Source organism: Mytilus edulis, chromosome 9 (genome assembly GCF_963676685.1).
Source record: "Mytilus edulis chromosome 9, xbMytEdul2.2, whole genome shotgun sequence".
Lineage (NCBI taxonomy): Eukaryota > Metazoa > Mollusca > Bivalvia > Mytilida > Mytilidae > Mytilus > Mytilus edulis.
The window spans coordinates 86,735,519-86,758,321 of NC_092352.1; the positions used below are offsets into that span (position 1 = coordinate 86,735,519).

General features: G+C 32.4%; 1 protein-coding gene across 2 annotated transcripts; it reads right to left on the bottom strand.

Moving 5' to 3' along the window:
- Nucleotides 1-9,924: 9,924 nt before the first annotated feature.
- On the bottom strand, nt 9,925-22,797 carry LOC139489296 (meiotic recombination protein DMC1/LIM15 homolog). 2 transcript variants are annotated; one of them, XM_071275573.1, is made up of 14 exons: nt 22,685-22,797; nt 21,685-21,752; nt 20,989-21,033; nt 20,191-20,241; nt 19,951-20,046; nt 19,598-19,680; nt 18,239-18,333; nt 17,567-17,639; nt 16,810-16,901; nt 16,519-16,592; nt 15,821-15,935; nt 14,118-14,178; nt 11,099-11,215; nt 9,925-10,307 (listed from the first exon to the last, which is right to left on the bottom strand). In XM_071275573.1, exons 2-14 carry the CDS (start codon nt 21,742-21,744, stop codon nt 10,238-10,240), a joined length of 1,032 nt encoding a protein of 343 aa, XP_071131674.1. In that variant the 5' UTR covers nt 21,745-21,752; nt 22,685-22,797; the 3' UTR covers nt 9,925-10,237. The 2 variants fall into 2 exon arrangements, with proteins under 2 accessions (XP_071131674.1, XP_071131675.1); XM_071275574.1 differs by having other exon boundaries at nt 22,643-22,757.
- Between the last annotated feature and the right edge of the window lie 6 nt (nt 22,798-22,803).

A 22,803-nucleotide genomic window follows, 5' to 3' on the forward strand; every position in this document is an offset into this window, starting at 1 on the left:
CGAACATTTAAAAAAAATCTAAATTGATTATAATATCTAATTTTTTGTCGGGCGTTTTGACATTCATTGATTGTAAATTAAAGCTCTTGTTCTCTCCTGGCAGCTTCAATATGTGGTATGCGATTTTGGAAACTTTATTTTTTTTTCTCTCTTATGTTTGAGCTTATTGTAACGAATTCTCGTAAATTTTTGTTACAACTACGACCTGGGACTATTATACTACATGTAGTATAAGAGTCCCAGCTACGACACACATCATAATGTATAGATGCAAATATTATGTACGGACATCAAACCGACCAAACATTTGTCCATTCTGTTAAGTGGACACATAAAGTTTATAAAGGCTCCGTGTTGAAGATCGTACTTTGATCTATAAGGTTTCCTTTTTAGCTCACCTGGCCCGAAGGGCCCAGTGAGCTTTTCTCATCACTTGGCGTCCGGCGTCCGGCGTCGTCCGTCGTCGTTAACTTTTACAAAAATCTTCTCCTCTGAAACTGCTGGGCCAAATTTAACCAAATATGGCCAAAATCATTATTAGGGTATCTAGTTTAAAAATTGTGTCCGGTGACTCGCCCAACCAACCAAGATGGCCGCCATGGCTAAAATAGAACAGAGGGGTAAAATGCAGTTTTTGGTTTATAACTCAAACACCAAAGCATTTAGAGCATATCTGACATGGGGTAAAATGTTATCAGGTCAAGATCTATCTGCCCTGAAATTTTGAGATGAATCGGACAACCCGTTGATAGGTTGCTGCCCTTGAATTAGTAATTTTAAGGAAATGTTGCTGTTTTTGGTTATTATCTTGAATATTATTATAGATAGAGATAAACTGTAAAGAGCAAAAATGTTCAGCAAAGTAAGATCTACAAATAAGACACTCCTTTAGGAGTTATTGCCCTTTATAGTAATTTTTTTTACCATTTTTCCTAAATCTTAGTTATCTTTTACAAAAATCATCTCCTCTGAAACTACTGGACCAAATTAAACCAAACTTGGCCACAATCATCATTCGGGTATCTAGTTTGAAAATTGTGTCCGGTGACCCGGCCAACCAACCAAGATGGCCTCCATGGCTAAAAATAGAACATAGGGGTAAAATGCAGTTTTTGGCTTATCACTCAAAAACCAAAGCATTTAGAGCAAATCTGACAATGGTAAAATTGTTTATCAGGTCAAGATGTATCTACCCTGAAATTTTGAGATGAATCGGACAACCCGTTTATAGGTTGCTGCCCCTGAATTGGTAATTTTAAGGAAATTTTGCTGTTTTTGGTTATTATCTTGAATATTATTATAGATAGAGATAAACTGTTAACAGCAAAATTGTTCAGCAAAGTAAGATCTACAAATAAGTCAACATGTCCAAAATGGTCTGTTGACCCCTTTAAGAGTTATTGCCCATTATAGTCAATTTTTAACCATTTTTCCTAAATCTTAGTTATCTTTTACAAAAATCTTCTCCTCTGAAACTACTGGACCAAATTAAACCAAACTTGTCCACAATCATCATTCGGGTATCTAGTTAAAAATTTGTGTCCGGTGACCCGGCCAACCAACCAAGATGGCCGCCATGGCTAAAAATAGAACATAGGGGTAAAATGCAGTTTTTGGCTTATCACTCAAAAACCAAAGCATTTAGAGCAAATCTGACAATGGTAAAATTGTTTATCAGGTCAAGATCTATCTGCAACAACAAAAGAGAGTTTTGAACGACCTCAGCTGGCTAAACAACCCTTGCACAATCAACTGAATTTTGCAGAAATCATTAATACGATAGATTGCCCTTATATGATAATTTTTTATTACCTTTTTGTTTGTTTGTTTTTTTGGCATAAAGGGGGCGGGGGTTCCGCAACTACAAAACAACTTCACAACTTTCTCATTACTTTGCATTTCTCGTTAGATAAATTTTACAAAATTCTCCCCTGAAACAACTGTCAAATTTAAACAAACTTGGTTTAAATCACCACTAGGATATCCAGGGACCACTGTGTATGATGACCCTGCCTGCCCACATGGCTGAAATAAAACATAGGTTTCAAATGCACTTTTTAGTATTATATCTCTGAAACTTAACGACAGTACAACAGTTGCATTTGTCATGCATCAATTGTAAATAAAAATATCATGTGAGCGACACAGGGTCCTTGGACCCTCTAGTTTAAACTGTGACTTGGGTGGAGAGTTGTTTCATTGTCACTCATACCACATCTTCTTATATATATTCATCCAGTTTCATTTGTCTGAAATGCTGGTGCATATGTGTCCAAACCCGACTGTTTTCATTAACAAGAAGATAACACAATCTGAGGTCCAGAGTCATGTCTGTTAGGAGGGATTGTTTGTGGTAGTAAACCATGCAGACTAGCATATTTTTTTTAAATACTGTACCATATTTGAAATCCCCTCAAATGAAAAGGTATTATTCGGAGGTCTATTAATTTTGTTTATATTTTCTTGGTATTTTTATTACTGTTGATGTGTTTAATCAAATATTTTAAACAGGACTCTCCAATACTATAGGTCGGTGTATTACGTTTGCGCGCATTACCATTACATTTGCGCCATTTTTTACCCTAAAGGTAACAGAAATACATCTCGACAAACTTATTTGTCGTCAAAAGTATATGTAAAATTTTGTTCGCTTTCGTTCTCCGTATCTGGAACGGGATTTATCTACGCCTTTTTAATTTAATTTACCCAATAAATACATATCTTTGCCTTCTTTGGATAGTTCACGCTTAAAGAGTATGTGCCTTATTATTTCGTCCTGTTCAAATTGGTTGATACGTAAAAAAACCACGACAATCTCTAGTTATTTTGGCCACATTCAAACGATAAAGTTATTTATACATTATTGTCTTCAATATAAAGTATGACATTTTAAGATTTAAAAAAATTATAAAGAACAACAAGATTATTTAATGTGATCTAATTGTATGTTTTTTTCAGCTTGTGCTGCCTCAATTAGTCCTTGCCACATGTTTAAAGATCATTGTATTATATACAGCATTATCTTTCTTGAAAATGAACGCAACATTGAAAAATTGCCTTTGTTTCTGTTTCTGATTTTACATGGCGTTAAAAAATACCATTGAAAGTGTTTAATCGGATTGTTAACCTGGTCTATCCGTGATTTTAGAGATTTACACGACGGCTGATACAATCAGTAACTTCTGATCATTAATTCACAAACATCAATTTAAAAAATTGTCTGCTCGTCGCTGTATAACCTTTTCGTACTGGAGTTGCATATTTATTTCAACAAAGTTAAAATTGAGAAAGGAAATGGTGAATATGTCAAAGCGACAACCACCCGACCATAGAGCAAACAACAGCCGAAGGCAACCAATGGGTCTTCAATGTAGCGAGAATTCCCGCACCCGTAGGTGTCCTTCAGCTGGCCCCTAAAATATGCATAATAGTACAGTGATAATGGACGTCATACTAAACTCCGAATTATACACAAGAAACTAAAATTTAAAATCATACAAGACTAACAAAGGCCAGAGGCTCCTGACTTGGGACAGGCGCAAAATTGCGGCGGGGTTAAACATGTTTATGAGATCTCAACCCTCCCCCTATACCTCTAGCCAATGTAGAAAAGTAAAAGAATAACAATACGCACATTAAAATTCAGTTCAAGAGAAGTCCGAGTCTGATATCAAAAGATGTAACAAAAGAAAATAAATAAAATGACAATAATACATAAATAACAACAGACTACTAGCAGTTAACTGACATGCCAGCTCCAGACCTCAATTAAACTGATTGAAAGATTATGTCTTCATCATATGAATATCAGGTACAATCCCTCCCGTTAGGGGTTTAGTATCATACTATCATAAAATATATGAGAAGAACATAACCCGTGTCATGCCAACAACTGTTTTTTTAGAAATAAATGTGTTTAGTTCCGATGCAAAGACCCTATCAGTGAATCAATGTTAAAGCCAAAATATGCAATCTTTAATGACCTGACAACAGTATCGTAACTATTAACAACTTTATTTATAAAGTCAAACAATATCCCGCATCTCATTGAAAATGAATACAAAAAGAAATTGAACTGTGACCGCTAAATAGTATACATATATTTGACAACATTGTAACAGTGATTAACCAGCTTAAACAATCTCGTGTATACATGGCGATGCATCCAAAATTGTTAATCATTTTTCGTAAAGCGTATCAAAATAAAAGACGAAAACTTTCAGACAGACTTTCTTCTCTGTCGTACATGATTTCTTTTAAGCAAATGCTCTCGTGTGATTAACCATGTAAGATTTTCTGCATTTGGCAAGCATAATATTGCACCAAATATATACATTATTTTCTTGGGTTCTTCATGCAATAACTTGCCGTACCTGAAGTATAAAAGAAATCTAGCTGCGGAAAATAACTTTTAGCGATTTCTAGAATTTTTTTTTTATTTAATACAACATTGTTATTGTTTATATATAGTGAAGAAGGTTAATACATGTATAGTATTGCATCATTACATATCGTGATATTATGTCATAATGAGACTTAGTGATGTGTAGGGATTTTTTTTCCAGATTTCAGAGACCTTTAGAACCAACATAACAATTTACAGGTAGTTTAGACACCTGTCTATTGTTGAACACTATATGTTGCACTTTAGATATGCTTATGTGGTTCATAAGTGTTTCTCGATTTTTATATAGATTAGACCGTTGGTTTTCCTGTTTGAATGGTTTTACACTAGTAACTTTTTGGGGGCCCTTTATAGCTTGCTGTTCAGTGTGAGCCAAGGCTCTGTGTTGAAGACCGTGCCTTGACCTATAATGATTTACTTTTATAATTATGACTTGGATGGAGAATTGTCTCATGGGCACTCATACCACATCTTCCGATATCTATTAGGTGTTTTTTTGTCGTTTGATTGCTGTCTGATTGACGTATAACACACATTTTCTACAGTTTTAGTTCCGTTTGATGTACTTTTAAATCGTTAAATGAATTTGCCAAGAGGAAGATTAACCGAGAAGAGATGTACATAAATTTATTGTGCATTTAGTAAACAAAACAAACAAAAAACGTTTAACTTTTCAATCTTTAACTCCCCCCTCCCCATATTGTTTATCTTTATTCATTATGAAAACATGTCTCATCTAAACGAAGTCTGATTGATTTCCAACTTACTAATAAACCCATATGCCTTTGTAAATCCTGCATCCACCCCACGAGATATTAGATAAGATTGAAAATGGAAATGGGGAATATGTCAAAGAGACAACAACCCGACCAAATAGCAGACAACAGCCGAAGGCAACCAATGCGTCTTCAACGCAGCGAGAAAATCCCGCACCGGAGGTAGTTCTCAGCTAGCCCCTAAATAAAATTGTATTCTAGTTCAGTAAAAATGGATGTCACACTAAACTCAAAAACATATCAATGAACTAAAATAAAAAAACATACAAGACTAACAAAGGCCAGATGCTCCTGACTTGAGACAGGCGCAACTGAAAATGAGGCGGGGTTAAACATGTTTTGTGAGATCTCAACCCTCCCCATATACCTCTAGCAAATGTAGAATAAAGAAACACATATATAGCAATACGCACAGTAAAACTCAGTTTAAAAGAAGTCCGAGTCAGATATCAGAATAGGCAACAAAAGAAACCAAGCAAAATGACAACATGTGATACATAAATTAACAAAGGACTGGCATGCCAGCCGCAGACCTCAATTAAACTGATTGACAGATTATGTCTACATCATATGAAAATCAATTAAAATCCCTCTCGTTAGGGGTTTAGAATCATACCATCATAAAATAAATGAGAAGAACATAACCCGTATCATGCCAACAACTGTTTATAGAATAATTGTGTTTATTTCCGATGCAAAGACAACATGAGTGAATCAATAGTATCGTAACTACATGTATATCCTTTCCTAATAAGTCTATTTAAAGGTTTGAAATCAAGTGAGAGGACATTTGCCACATCTCAGCAAGGTCCGCAGTGACTGTCTTTCTAACTCGTCCAGAAAGCTATCTTTTCATTGGTGAACAAAACTATTAGCGAATTGAATTAAGGATATACTAAAATCAATTAAGTGTATACTAAAATCGTTATTTATGACCTTGATTCCGCGCCAGTATTTCTGTATATGCTGAATATTTCAGTATATGCTAAATTGATTTTAGGGTATACTAAAATCATTTTAGTATATACTGAATTGACTTTAGGATACCCTAAAATGATTTTAGCATATACTAAAATCATTTTAGGATACCCTAAAATCAATTTAGGGTATGCTAAAATGTAATTTAGTATATACTGAAATCATTTTAGGATATACTAAAATCGACATTTATGACCCTGATTCCGCGCCATACATATATCCAAAAAGACATTGACAAACTAGAATCCATACAAAAGAGATGTGCTAGATAGACGTATTTACACTTGTATGCAAATTGTCCGCCATTACGTAAAATCACACAGGTTCCCGTAAACTTTGACATCATAATTTAAAATATTTGACGTCACAATTTAAAAGTGATTGTTGCTTGACGTCAAAAGGTGATTCGGAGTCGATCTAAGGTCATTCGGAGGCAAGATACAGCTAAATACCAAAAATGTAAATACGTTTATTCATTACCAAAGACTACAAATCAAGAGAGGAAGGATGTATGACAAAAATGCTAAAAGAACTTCAGCTCCCGTCATTACAATCAAGACGCCAACAACAACGACTGATCTTCTTTTTCAAAGTGGTTGGGTGGAAGATACCAGCGCTTCCTCCCGACGATTTAATCAAATTTCACAGACCAAAGAGACAAATCAAAGCAACAACGTACAATAACTTTGTAACAAAAAACATTATAGACCACCAAGTCCGTAACAACAAACGTGCGGTAATGGTTCCAACCAGTAAGACAGAACAATTCAAGAACTCTATTTTTGTGCGCACTGCAATAAACTGGAACCATCTGGAAGACTCAGTAGTGTGCGCCACTACTACCGAGGAGTTTAAATCAGCACTCCCTAGCAAGCGCGACTAATTGTGCGCAGACCAACCCGTCACATAATAGCCGAAAGGAATCTGTGACGTACCCATCCTAATTTCATAAGTGGGAAATACAGATACAGATACAGACAGATCTTTTATAGTTTTCATGATATCATTTTTTTTATTTAGTGGCATTTCGTAGATCTTGCATTCATTATCATTCTACTGTTTTTAATGTGTATACCTATCCATCATCGAAGTTTTCAAAATAATTGACAAATATAGGAGGTGATAAAAATAAATTCGCAATATAAAGGCCAGAAAAAATGCTTTTAAAAGTTTCTTTCTGTCCACCATAGCTTTTTTCAAAAATGCAAAAGTAAACGGCTAAAACCCATCTTTCAAAAGTAGTAACTCCACTAAAGGATCAATTGACTATTTTAAACCTGTTGACTCATTTGTAGTCCCTATTCTGTGGATTTTTTTCACGTTGCTATATATTGTTGTTCTCCATCATAACGACACTTCCTGCTAATTCATTACACTAGATGCTTTAAAAAGCCATTGTCTCTGACCTGCATCTTCAAAAATTGTCACTTTTTTCTGATTATAAAAGGGCATGAACTCCATTTAGACTCAACTGACAGTTTCATTTATATTGATATATGTGTAGCTTTTGTACTGTTGACATTTTAGCTTTTTAAAGTCTCTATCTATATCTACTACAGTTAATAAGCAAAATCATGACAAAAACGTCATTTCAGGACAAATACTTTTAGCAGACTAAGGAGTAAATAACTTGATTCAGCAATGCTGGCTATTTAACTATTGATTAAAGATCATACATAGAATACTCCAGTACAAGACTTTCTGAGCACGCTCACGTACCCCATGCACCCAAACTGTCACTGAGCAAACATTTATCACCAGATCCTCAGTTCAGACTCACAACTCTTACAAAAGTCAAATGATAAAACATTCTTATGAATATGCACAGGTACATAGTATGTCCATATTATGTTTCACAGCATTCTGTTGTGTAGATTTAGAGAATTGCCAGGACAAACTGCTGCAGTAGTATTATTATTGACGAAATAAAATTCCATGGGCACAACTCCTAAAAAGAATAAAATTATAATTTGTTCAGTTGGGAATAATAATCAAATACTGATCACAAGTATAAAACAACACAAACGTTTATAATGTTAAAGTATACTGAAATTTTATGAACGTTTAGGTGGTTTATGTACTACTCATGGCAGCATGTTTAATGAAAACCATTCAAGCTAAAGTTAACTAAATGCTTCGGTAGGAGAGGAAAGTTAATGTATTCAACAATTGTCTCTTGAGTATCTGCAGAATTCTATACTGATTGGGTCATCCTCTTATTCTATCCTGATGTTCATTGATGGAACATCTATAATTCATACATAACATTTATTAACAAGAATATTTCATTTAATCCACATAGTCATTTTTAAAAATAAATTTATTTCTTGATGTTGGCCATCTTAGTCTGCCAAGGGATCATGGTGCCAAACTGGAGGAAACTTAATGGAACATAAAGGCCAAGCAAGACATAAAAGATATTAAACAATAGTCTGAAATAATTTTATTTGAACAAAAACAAAACAAAATTATAGCATGATCAACAAATATTGCAAGATATAAATAACAAGTATAAAAATATAACAGAAACAGAACAATATCACATTCATGGATCAGTATTTTTTTTCAACAATTAAAATCTAAAACAGTTTTAGACTATTCAACAATTCAACTTATTTACAAGGTTCAACAGGTTTCTATCACAGATATTGATGACGCTTTGTCTATAAAAAAAATAACACACTCACTGTTTCACCATTCACACAAACTAACAATTGTAATGCTCAGCAATAGTAATCATAATATATACATTAATAAGAATAAACAATCATACATAATATAAATTGAAAGATAGAAAGGTTATCTCACAAAGCAAAGTTTTCAGAGTTTTTACACCACTCACTTACAAAAAATACATACTCACACCACTGACATACATCACTAGTAAATTATGGTTTAAAGATAATTCTTGATTAAAATTAAATGGAAAAGAAAAAGAAACCAATTTTTTAAGTTCTGACTTCATTCCTATGCCAAGCACATCCATTTTATTGGAAACTCACTTGGCAAGATGTGAATTATGTTATCACATACTTAACAATCTGAGATGGTGTCATTAAAATCTATTTTTAACAGTTTCAATGAATTGACAGTTGAGGGAAGATGAGAGAAAAATCAATAAACAAACAATGAGTTACACACAACACTAATATACACTTGGCTGTTGTGAAAAGGGGTACATTGAGTTACACACAACACTAATATACACTTGGCTGTTGTGAAAAGGGGTACATTGAGTTACACACAACACTAATATACACTTGGCTGTTGTGAAAAGGGGTACATTGAGTTACACACAACACTAATATACACTTGGCTGTTGTGAAAAGGGGTACATTGAGTTACACACAACACTAATATACACTTGGCTGTTATGAAAAGGGGTACATTGAGTTACACACAACACTAATATACACTTGGCTGTTGTGAAAAGGGGTACATTGAGTTACACACAACACTAATATACACTTGGCTGTTATGAAAAGGGGTACATTGAGTTACACACAACACTAATATACACTTGGCTGTTATGAAAAGGGGTACATTGAGTTACACACAACACTAATATACACTTGGCTGTTGTGAAAAGGGGTACATTGAATTACACACAACACTAATATACACTTGGCTGTTATGAAAAGGGGTACATTGAGTTACACACAACACTAATATACACTTGGCTGTTATGAAAAGGGGTACATTGAGTTACACACAACACTAATATACACTTGGCTGTTATGAAAAAGGGTACATTGAGTTACACACAACACTAATATACACTTGGCTGTTGTGAAAAGGGGTACATTGGTTATAAAATTGTAATAGTATATTGTGCATGACTTATGTCAAGACCTTTTAAAGAAAAGAATTGCATAATAAATATATTATTAATCATAAACAGATAACAAATAAAGAGGAGACAATTTTCATTGAACACATATCTCAGCATTATCAAACTTTTGTGATAACAGATTTACCACTTTTAACCTTTTTTATTTGTACTCAATTAAATCAAACAAGAGCAAAGTGTTTATAAGACTGTACACATTGCCAAATTTGTTTCCAAAAGAACATATCATTATTCCTTAGCATCAGCAATTCCTCCAGCAGTAATGGCAAAGGTGGCTTCATTTTCTGGTAAATCAGGACTGAAAGAGACCAAAATTACATTATTTATCACCATTAAAGTTTAATATTACTTCATAATCTTTCCTTCACACTTTAAGTCATGCTTTCATCTTAAAATCCTTACCATAAAGGGGAAACACTTTATGACTCCTTTGCCAACGGGGTCACAAAAAAGTGGCCTTAAATCTTCAAAATTATAAAAACTTATTGCCAATCTAATGCAACAGATTGAAATTCAACATTAAAAACAATCAGTGGCTCTTAATAGCTTCTTGCACACAATTTCAGACTATCAATCATAGACAAATGATAGAAATTATGCCCTAAATTATGTCAATTATCAATTCAAAATTAATTTCACACACACCATTGCAGTAGAATCACTTATTCTTTCCTAAAGGATGAAAAGTTATATAAATGAGAATTTTTGTTTAATCTAATATGTTTGATTTTAAACATTATACAAAGGCTGAACCTGAATGTATATAATGTACCATATTAAAAAAAAAAACTATATTCATGCAACAAATTTAATCTTGTTTTCTTTATATTTGTTTAAATTTTTTGTCTTTTTACAACTTTTGTCTTTTTTTTTCAAGTCGCTAAATAGCATAATTGACCTATTTTTATGCCCCATATGTATTTTTGTTTGTGCATTCCTTTGTTTGTTCATCTGTTCGACTTCAGGTTAAAGTTTTTTGTCAAGGTAGTTTTTGATGAAGTTGAATCTGTGTACTATTGACACATTTCAAATGTTTCACCTTGAAAAATCATATTTATATTTATAATTAAAAGTAAATAAAAATATAACCTGTCATATATTTTAGCAACCCTATTTTCTCCTCTTCCTTTACGTAAACTTATTCTAGTGGTTGAAGCATGAGCTAAAATATTTCCACCAATAGGTTTCTTTGGATCAACTTGAAAACTGAAATAGAAATCATCAAGGATTGAAACATGAATCTTTTATTGATAACAATCAGATTCATAAAACTACAAAAAAAACTAATGTTTATTTACAAACTAGAGGCTCCCAAGAGCCTGTGTCAATCACCTGTATTTTACTGATGCTTTCTTTGGATATCATGTAAAATAATTTTAAATCATAATAAATAGTATTAGATATTATGATGATATCTAAGATAATAAAAAAAAACAAATTCTGTAAAATTACTAACTCAGCGGCAGCAACCCAACAACGGGTTGTCCGATATGTCTGAAAATTTCAGGGTATGATAAATCTAAATCTGATGAATATTTTGCCACCTATCAGATTTGCTCTAAATGCTAAATAGTTTCAGAAATATGACATAAAATCTGTATTTCACCCCATGTCCTATTTTTAACCATGTCTGCCATGATTGTTGATAGGCGGGTCATCAGACACATTTTTTTTAAACTAGATACCCTAATAATGATTAGGGCCAAGTATGGTGAAAATTGTCTCAGTAGTTTCAGAGAAGATTTTTGTAAAAGATTACAAAAATTTACGAAATATTTACTATAAAGGGCAATAACTCCTAAAGGGGTAGACTGACAATTTTGGTCATGTCCACTTATTTGTAGATCTTACTTTGTTGAACATTATTGCTGTTTACAGTTTATCTCTATCTATAATAATATTCAAGATAACCAAAAACTGCAAATTTTCCTTAAAATTACCAATTCAGGGGCAGCAACCAAACAATGGGTTATCAGATTCGACTGAATGTTTCTGGGCGGATAGATCTTAACCGGATTATTTATTAATAATTTTACCGCATGTCAGATTTGCTGCAAATGCTTCAGTTTCAGAGATATAAGCCAAAAACTGCATTTTACCCATATGTTCTATTTTTAGCCATGTCGGCCATGTGTGTTGGCAAGCTGGGTCATCAGACACATTTCTTAAACTAGATAGATACCTTTGTGATGATCGTGGCCAAGTTTGGTTAAATTTGGGCCATCAGTTTGACTTTCAAAGAAGAAAAAATTTGAAAAATTTAACTGACGACGATGGACGACAGATGCCAAGTGATGAGAAAAGCTCACTTGACCTATTAGGTCAGGTAAGCGAAAAATGAATTATTTTGTGCAAATCATTTAACTCTATCAATTGTTAAATGTAAAGTTGTTTATTTTTGATTGAATGTTAATGTTTTTGAGGATAAACCTGTTTGCAAGCTTATTATATATTTTTACCATTAGGATTTTCCACTTTGATATTTATCTTTTTATCAAGATCAATTTTACAAAAAAAAATATATGTAGTAAAATAAGCATAAAAAAAATGCCCTTACTTACATGATATTTTTTCTTAAACCAAAAGTGTCATCGCTTTCAGTTTGTTAAAGACAAAGTAAATGTAAAATGAGTCAATTCAACCCTGGGATCTATACATCTTCAAGTCTTGCAATGAATGACCTCCATATTTGATTTGAAACTGACAAAGGCTTGTCTTGAACTATGTGAACTATGTGAATCTTGTATGTTACCTTCAATAGCATCCTTTAGTCCCTGTTGGATAGTTATCTCACTGGCAATCATATAAAATCTACTTATTTTTAACCCTTAGACTGCTGCATTGATTTATATTGTACTTTTGTGTAATGCTGAGTAAAATTTTAATCACTGATGAAATAAACATGTTCACTTACAATTGCTGTATCTTTGTAAATATTGAATATTCATCAATAAAAGTTATATAAAAAAGTATTGTTAGATTCTGTATTTTTAATTTATTATATTTTTGTGTGAGTCTCTGGTCATGTTTTACCTGTACAGGTGCGAAAATAGGTAAACAAAGGTAAACTTATTTTTTCATGTTTTATTAAACGATCCATCAATGTAAAAGTATCCATGACTTCAGAATTGAACCAATATAGTTTAAAATCTCTTTTAAGAACTAAGTTCCATTGTGATTATCAAAAAATAAAAGTTTCTTCTCAGACCAACGGCCTTTATTATGCAAATATTTTCCGGTATTTTCCTCCAACTTTCACTGCGCCGACTTTTACTTCCATGTACAAATATATTTACACGACAAGTTCATTTTTAAAGCTTTCATCAATATATAATCTTGACAAACTTAAAGTTCGGGTCTATCGATGTTAGTCAATATTGATTCATATTTGAAAGGCGAAATGATAAACATCGCAAATCCTGTTTCATGTCATCCATTTTGAACAATGTCTGGGAATCCCCGTAATTCTCGCTTTAAAAGTCTTCTGTTTGCAGTTTTGATAGAATACTTCCATTTCTGTCTATTATATCTTCGGTTCTCGTCCAAATCCTTTTAATCGTCCGCCGCTGTTAAATCGTTATCATTGAAATACTTCTGAACGTGTTGGCCATTTCTCCAAACAATGTCCGCCATTTTGTCACTTTTTTCATCAAAAATTTTCACTTTCGGTTTATCGCTTATACCTGATTAAAAGTCAAGAGACACTCGAAAGAACGCAGATTTTAAGCCAATCAGAATCCATACAAGTCGAAACTGCCGCAATCTCATGAATATTGACTCCGCCCATTCCATGGTAACTGTGTAAACAAACGAGTACGGAAAACGACTATAGTCGCGAGTAGCAGTAGCGGACTGTCTTATCGGAACGACAATAGTCGCGCGTAGCAGTCTAAGGGTTAAAGAGATTGATTTATCATCCCTTTATTTTGTACATGTGATAAAACTGGAATTATTTTGGGTAGTAGAAGGCAAGTCCCGGCAATATAAATTGTGGGTTCTTTAGTCTGAAGCTTCTCACAAACAAAACATTATGAGGTGTAAAAACTTTTGAATGTACTTTTTGATGTCAAATTATTTTTCATTGATCAAATATGAATATTGTACATACGATAATGCTGCCCCTGGATCAGAAGTCATCTGATTGGTTATAAACACTGCCACATTATACTCTAAAATATAAAAAACATATTTATATTGTTATCAGTAAGTGTTAGGGGGCACTGATCCTGTTTTGTTTTAAACAAAGAGTGTACAATAAAGCCACAATTTTTTTCTTTTGTCACTAATTATTTAAATCTTATTCATTAATAAGCATTATTGTGTTATCATGTGTTCAAAATGAGAACAAAAATAAGTCAAAAAAAATATTCCCTTGAATTTGACAGTTGTAGGTAATTAATCTTACATTTCATTGCAGTGAAACATATCTTGGTCATAAACATATATATCTTTGGTATTTCAAAGTACCATTTTAAAAAAAAAAAAAGAGGGGAAAAGGAGTAAGTTCGGTAAGGGTCATATTTGGCCTCGATTATAAAGTTCAATGCTATAAGATAAAAATGTTTAATGAAGGCTCAAGGGTACAAGAAAATCAGCAAAAATTGACACATTTTTTTTTTCATTACAAATTTTAATTTTTACTGTATTAGTTGTAACTTTATGGTTTGGTACAAAAATTCACCCAAATATCAATTCGTTTTGGCCCAAGATTACTTTTAAAATGTTTATATCATTGAAAAAGCTCCAAATTATCTCCCTTTGGTGAAAAAAATGCATTTTTTTGCATTAGCATTGAAATATCTTGTATAACTCATTGGTGACCTATATTTTTTATTATTTTTTTTCAAATAAACTGAACTGAAACTAAACTAATATGTTTAACCCCGCCGCATTTTTGCGCCTGTCCCAAGTCAGGAGCCTCTGGCCTTTGTTAGTCTTGTATTATTTTAATTTTAGTTTCTTGTGTACAATTTGGAAATTAGTATGGCGTTCATTATCACTGGACTAGTATATATTTGTTTAGGGGCCAGCTGAAGGACGCCTCCGGGTGCGAGAATTTCTCGCTACATTGAAGACCTGTTGGTGACCCTCTGCTGTTGTTTTTTATTTGGTCGGGTTGTTGTCTCTGACACATTCCCCATTTCCATTCTCAATTTTATTGTAAAATTTAAGTGATTTCTGTAATTTAGTTCTTTTTTATTTCGATATTACTTTTAGTCCTATTAGTTCAACAGATAAAAGTACCTCAATATAAATGCATGCTTCTTGCAACGACAGATTGTAAGCTTAAAGGAATGGTGACCCAATATATTTATTTTATTTTTCCATTTAATATATGATAAAGTTTATTAATAGAAAAAAATAGCGAAATCCTATATTTAAAACAAACAAAAAAATTATACCAGGGAGTCTCCTTAGGGCTTTCCCAGAATTAATTGTATAGGGGGAAGGAAGGAACAATTTGACAAAATCGGCCGGATTTCAACTAAATTTAGGACCTGTCACTGAATACAGATTTTCTCTTATACATTTTTTGAATAGATATTGGTTTTATGGAAACAGTTTTACCTTTCATATCTGGAAAGTGAACTCAAATATATATCATCAAACAAATAGAATTTTGGTTCCACTTTTATCCTTAACACAAACTTTTTGAACATTTGTGGTATTTGCCTAGACATGTTAAGTAAAAAAAAAAGTCTGTATCCTTAGGTTTGATTACATCTATCCAATATTATCCACATATGAATCATGAATTAAATGGCATCTATAATTTGTCAATATGCCATACTGAAATTACGATTCTCATACCTTCTGAGATTTTCTGAAGTCTTGATAACATTTGGGCTAGCTTCTGTTGTCTGTCTGCTAGTTCACCTCTGCCACTAAAGTCAACTCGGAACAAAGCCATAATGGAATCTACTATCTATATCAATAACAATGAAACTTAGTTTTATTTATCGTGTTTGATGACGCTGGAACTTTTACTTAGGATTATTTTTATAATTTGGACTCTTTTATAGTCACAAACCTCAATTAACAATATTGGTAATAATTGGTAACAATTTTTTTTTTTTTAAAAAGAACTAGGTGAAAGGAACAAACAGGCCTTGAAAAGACTGTCTTCAACTCATAGCTACAATGTTATCCCTCTAAACTAAAAGTGTTCTAACATTGAGTAACAGAAGTCTTACCAAAAGATCATATGGTTAAGCCAAAAACAACAATTGACAATGTGTGTGAAGTATTACTGAAAACCAAGAGATATCAGCTTATTTAGAGGGGGAACCAGGTCAGAATGTCATACAGTCCCAATAATTTCAGAGCTGGTGTGTATAGTAAACCAGTCTTCAGGCCAGTTTATAGACAATACAACAGTTTACACAGTTCTTAACGTACATCAATGAACTTTTTTTAATTGCTTTGGTTGATTTTCCCAGTCAGTCAAATTCTAAGCAATTTGCACAGGAGGCAAAATTTAAGATTACAAGTTCTTATGTAATACATACCAAAAGTTTAAATACTCCCGGTTCTTCATAAAATTTAGCAGCTACAAAATCCAATAACTCATGCTGGTGTTCACCTGAAATTATTAATAATCTATATCTAAAAGGTGATATATTTATTTTTAATTTGCAAAAGGAGAAGGAATATTAATAACAAATTTTCTTCCGTTTCTTGAAAACATTTTTTATACGAGGAATTATTTCATTCAAGGAAAACTGCAAAATCTGCCAAATATCAAACATCTGAAGAGATTTTTATTTATGTCTTTACTTTTCTATTCTTAATAAACTTACTTGTATAAGCTCTGGCATAAATAACATTATCTAATACAGCGCTCTGGTCCAGATTAAATCTGTCTGCAATGGTTCTCAGTCTGTCAGGACGACTTATCGTATGTTAAAGAAAATCTACATATGTTAATTAGATTCAAAAACTATTCCTAAAAATATCCACAAGGAATATTTGGACAATATTGAATATACAGAATTTTGCAATCACTATAGTGATTGAGTGATTGCTGATTGCTTCATGAGACGTCCAGTGGCAAATATATCATACATGTTCAGGACGATCACTATTATGAAAAAAGTCATGGTGCATAAAAAGATATTCAGCCAATGTTAACTTTAAACTATATTCTGTTTCTAAGCTTTGCAGGATTAGGTTTGTACAAGTTTTATTAAAGTGAGAGTTGTTAATTGAATTGCTTGGAGTCCTCTTTAAACAGTTGCAGCACACATGGGGGAATTCCTACAAATATGTTGAGCAAAATTTTTTGTTGTGCATTTTAGTGAATTGTAGATTTTACTTATATTCTGCAGATATTGTTTAAAAAAAAAGAAGACTTCATATGGCTTTTTTCCTTATTTCTAAGTTCTGATTCTTTTTTGTTCTTTCCAACATAAGCCACTTTATCAACCCCTATATTAGTCAAAACTGTTTTTTTCACTGGTTGTCAAGCAACTTAATCTAATTCAATTCTTGCACTATGTAATTATTTTTTAATTTTTAGGACACATTTCAGCAGTAATCAATAAATTGTTTGGATACAAGGTATTCTCAGTATCAATAAGAACCACTTTGCCACCTGTATATCCATTGGCTCCAGGAAGCTGTGCTGTTACTGAAATAATAAGTACATATTTTTGTACTGATGTGAAATCACTTTTTAAAAAAATTGTCACAGACAGATGTTCTTATTTTACTTTTAAAAACATAAATTTTTAAAATTTCTAAATTTCCCCAAAGAAGAACTTCCCATCAGTTTTTTATAATACCATTCAAGGAAAAATATTTCTTAAAACGCCTCCACTTTGTTCTTTTGTCAATAGTAATTTTCATGGATATCTCATTTTCATTCTGTTCTACATTTGTAATTTTTAATATACTGCAGCTATAAAATAAAACATACAGGTTCGTGGAAATTTTACGTCTTCCACTCAGAATTAAGAAATGATGGTTTTTTCCCTAAATTCTTCATTTAGAACAGTTATAAGAGTTGCAGCATATAAAGAATGACCATACATTGTCTCGAAATATTAATGTTATTTGTAAAAGGCTTAGAAACAGGTAGAAAGCGAGGCTGTGCCTTTAGTTCATGTGTTGCTCTCAGACAAGTGATTTTGAATGTGTTTTGGCAGTCTTTATATTTTACTCTGTATAAAACATATCAAACATGAAAAGCAAATTATATTCTCAGCATATAAATTATTAAACGCTTACCACACATTGTATGAGACAGCTGTGTTTTCCCTGTTCTGAATTCACCAAAGGCTTCAGTTATTGCCATGCTTTCTAATCCTCCTCCACAAAGTTTACTGAAAGGAAATTTCTTCTAATAAATCTTAAATAGCAATTTGAAATTAATCATGCGTATAAGGAATACAATGGTGTATATTTCAACTAAATAATATTTTCTACTGCAGCAGGTTTATCTAATACAGAAACATAATGCTAAGCTACCAAGGAAGTGGCAAGTGTTTGGAATATGTATCTATTAAAATTCATTGTGTTAAATCATAAGTTTTAGTTTCTTTACTATATATGTATGGCTGTGCAAGAGATTTGGTAATGTCATTTGACACATGAAGTTCCCAGATACTCAATTTGTGTTTAGCCTTGTCTATCCAATTTTGTGATTCTCAAATTTACTTGATGTAGTTAAGTCAGGAAAAATCCAAGTTTTATTTATTCACGACATTTTTCTACTCGCAAAAATAAATCACTTGCGATATTTAGATAGTTACAGTATAATCAATGTTGCAAAGTAAGAAAGATTTAATTTTCTATTGTAATTGTCGATAACATCTTTTTTTATTACATCCATTGCAATCTTTTTTTTTAATAGAACATTGATATTTTGTTTGCTCTTGTACAAGGCCAAATAAAATAATATGTGCGTTTCCTATATTATCTTTGAAAAAAAAAGGGTAGGTAGGTAGATAGGGATTTTTTTATTTTACATTTTTTTACATTGAGTCTATGGGAGAAAAATTCTTACATTATAAACAATGATTATTGGAAAATGACCAAAAAAACTTTAAGGTAGGCTATTTCTAAGCTTAAAATATAGGGTACTACCCCGTAGGTAGGGAAAAAGGTAAACTCTTATTTTTTTATTTGGCCTAAACATCTATGCAGAGGTTTGTTATGAAATAATTAATTCCTAAATCACATATATTGTCAGAAGTGAAAATTTGTAAAACTTTTATAAATAATTGTGACCCTAGAGAGTCTTCATGATGAACTGTTAAATCTACATGCCCAGAGCTCAATTTTCCAATTTTTTTAGTTAGATTCTGTTGGCGGCCTGTAGATATGATTTTTACAGGCCCGAGAGCAATTTTACTAGCCTGGGCTGCCACTCAGGGTGAAGACTGCAGGCTAGATATTCTTTTGATTTGTAGGGACCCACCTGATATTTTCTCAAAATTAAAGATCCATGCAACATGTGCAAACAATTCTTTAATCAACTTCTAATCTCAGTTTTGTATAATGTATAGAAATATAAAAGATTTTACTTTGCTGTACACATAATGGTATAAAAATAAACAATGTTAGTATAACTAAAAAACTAATTACTCTAATTCTATGCTTCCAGTCGTTATTCTGAAGACAGCTTTTCTTTTATCTGAATACTCTAAAGCTGTCAAAAAACCTGGATCCTGGAAATACAAGAATGAAATGAGGCATCTGCTACTGAAATTAAAAAAAAAATAATAAAATTCTCCTCATTCATCATTAAACTGTTTGACTTTGAAATACTAATTTTTGACTTTTTCAACTGGACCAACTCACTCCTTTGAAAATTAATGCCAGACTTTAATCTTTTTCTGGTGTAACTATGTTCCCTACTTATATATATTTTATTCTTAAAACAGGGAGAACTAGTTTGGGAAAATATATTAGGATGATGACAGTAGGTTAATACATACACAGAGCTTATTTGCAGCTTCTTTGATTTTTTCCATTTTTGCTTCAGAAATTCCTTTTACAGCACAAAGTCTTTTCTTTGTGGTCATTTGGATTCCCTGTAATAATACAATTTTGCATATTTAATGGTTAAAATTTCAAAAAAGTATGAAGAGATAAAAGGTACAATATAATGCACTTGCTATTGTTTGAGATTTGATAATAAATAACGAAGTAGTACTTAAAGTTTATACAATACTTGCCTTTATGGTACATATTCCCACTTGCTTCAGTTTCTTTATGTCAGCTACATTCTATAAATTAAAAAAATAATTAAATGATGCAAATATAAATGACACAAAGTTTGGATGGGATTTCCTTGCTGCTTTGAAGACCCATTGTTGGTTGTGGGCTGTGGTTTGCAATTTGGGCGAGTTGATGTCTCTTTGACGCATACCCCAATTTCCTTTCTAACAATTCACATTGAAAAAAGGTTTGGAATATATTGGTTCCATTCCTTCATCTGTTTTACTAAAGCAGAGAATAATAAAAAAAAAAACTCCATATAAAATCTAACATATTTTCTAAGGCACCTATACTGTTTACATCCATTTCAAACATTGAACTGTGCTCAGCAGTAAAATCTTTCTACCTCAATCGTCTTTTGTGATTACAAAATACTTGTACACATGTCAGAGAAAAAGACTGAGATGTAGTTTGAACCTAGATAAGAAAAATTACCTCTTCTTGAAATTCAGAGTAGCAAAACTAGTTTGGAGACCATCTAAATATGTTTTGACTATAGGATGAATGTAAAATCATATAAAATTTCTGATATTGTAATAGAGTACACATTATTGTTCTTGTACAAACGCAACTTTAAACTTTTCTATACATTTTCCAACTGGGAACATCCTGAATTAACAGTATTTGGATTATAGCTGTTGTTAACAATTAAGATGCCCATCCCCCTTTTAAGCACTATAACCTTGATAAATGGTGCTAGCTATAATATATATCAACTATTCTATATTAAATGACTTATATCAGTTAAGACTTACAATTCCATGATTCTGCAGAAGATCTATGTCCTGGAAAAGTGATTCCTGAAATAGTAAATGATTAACGACATAAACACTCCCCTCAACTGGGACGTACTAGCTATCATTCTAAAAGAAATAGGAAGCTGAAGAACATAATATTAATTGAAACTGTCTTCTGGCATGTTATAACCTGTACTGTTGATTTGAATTTTCTCTACATTTTCAGCTCAACCATTAGAGTGCACTCCTTATATATATAAGAACAAATATGTATAAATGTAACATCACTGTAGGTCTATAGGTGAAAAATACTGATCACATCTATCAGCTGAGTGAGCGTTGCCTTGTCATCATTTGCATCTCATTTTATGTTAATATGTCCTTGAAAACAGATTAATAGACTTCTACTATACTTGCACAAATTCTCCACAATTAAAGTGGTGCACCTGCTATTTCATTTTTTGACACAAGCAATTGTGACACTAGGAATTTCTTATACCAAAACATTTTAAATGTAAATCATTTGTACAAATGTAGGTACGGTAGCAGCCAACACATTTTTTCCAAGGGAAAACTCATAAATTATATTTTAATATTTGTTTATTGTTATTCCAATAAAAATAAATAAAGAGACTGGACTAGAGTTTGCAGAGAGAGTAAATAATATGGTTAAACTAATTTCAAAGAGTTGTTACTCAATGCAAGGAGCCATACCTCTTCATCATCTTCATTCACAACTAATTCTTCTTCAACAACCTGGTCTTCCTGCTGCATGATTTTCTCTATAAAAAAAAATCTCGATTTTTTCAAAATCTCTTCAATAATTACAGCGTTATAATTATCATTGATTTCTAATCACTATCAGTGTCACCAAACAAATTAACAATGACCAAACTGGACACTTCATTGATGAGTTTATTCCAAAACACCTATCAGTAGATGGACTGGTCAATGATGAACGCACCGTTTTAACTCCGCCCAGTCAAGTGAAATAAATCAAGTAAGACATAATCTAAAAGCAATGTAAGGGAGATAATTCATATAAAACATTGTAATTAGTGTTGTTTAAATTTTTAATGTTTATTTATCAAACAAAACAAATTCTATAGCCTCAAATCACAAAAATTACTTCCCTTTGTCAATCGTAGAATGGTTCTATACTAGACAAAATTGGCTTTTGCCAATGCAAAGCAGTGGCAGATCGAGGGTGTGTGTTGAGGGTTGGAACCCCCCTTTTTTTTGGACGATCAATGCATTTGAATTAGGACATGTGGTTGGAACACACACCCCCCCTCCCTTTTCGTGGAAAAAATTTGGTTGATTATATAGGTAATCACTGAAGCATGACTGGATCGCCACCCCCCTTTTAGGTCAGTTAGCGGGCCCCCCTTAGGTCAAGTTCTGGATCCGCCACTGTCAAATATATTTCATTGCTAATCAAAGCACCCACAAGGAGCAGAACAATCAACATTAATTACATACAAATGATTACACAAGTGATTCAATTATATGATTAAGACACAATGTCAATGTTATAAAAAATATTTATTAAGACAAGTAGAAGAATACAACAACTTGACAAGCACAGTGTTTAATAATATATAAACTAGGTTAAAAAAAGGTTATTCATGAAGTTGATGCTTAGCTCTCAACTATTCAGATTTACAAAAACCTTGAAGTATGGGAAAACTAGAACAGTCATAAACTTTCTTACATAGTTCTTCTGCACGCCAGTTACCAACTTGCTCTTTCTGCTACAAAACTTGTCGTCTGCTAACACGTGCGAGATAATCGACGTCTTTAAAATGTTTGTATATTTATTTTAAGTCCGTA

Excerpts from the sequence above, each read along its gene's own strand:
- LOC139489296 (XM_071275573.1), bottom strand. The coding sequence starts at position 21,744 with ATGCAGCAGGAAGACCAGGTTGTTGAAGAAGAATTAGTTGTGAATGAA. Across the intron at positions 20,242-20,988 it reads TTCTGCAGAATCATGGAATT|AATGTAGCTGACATAAAGAA; the intron begins GTAAGTCTTAAC and ends TTTAATTTATAG. Across the intron at positions 10,308-11,098 it reads GTTGCTAAAATATATGACAG|TCCTGATTTACCAGAAAATG; the intron begins GTTATATTTTTA and ends GGTCTCTTTCAG.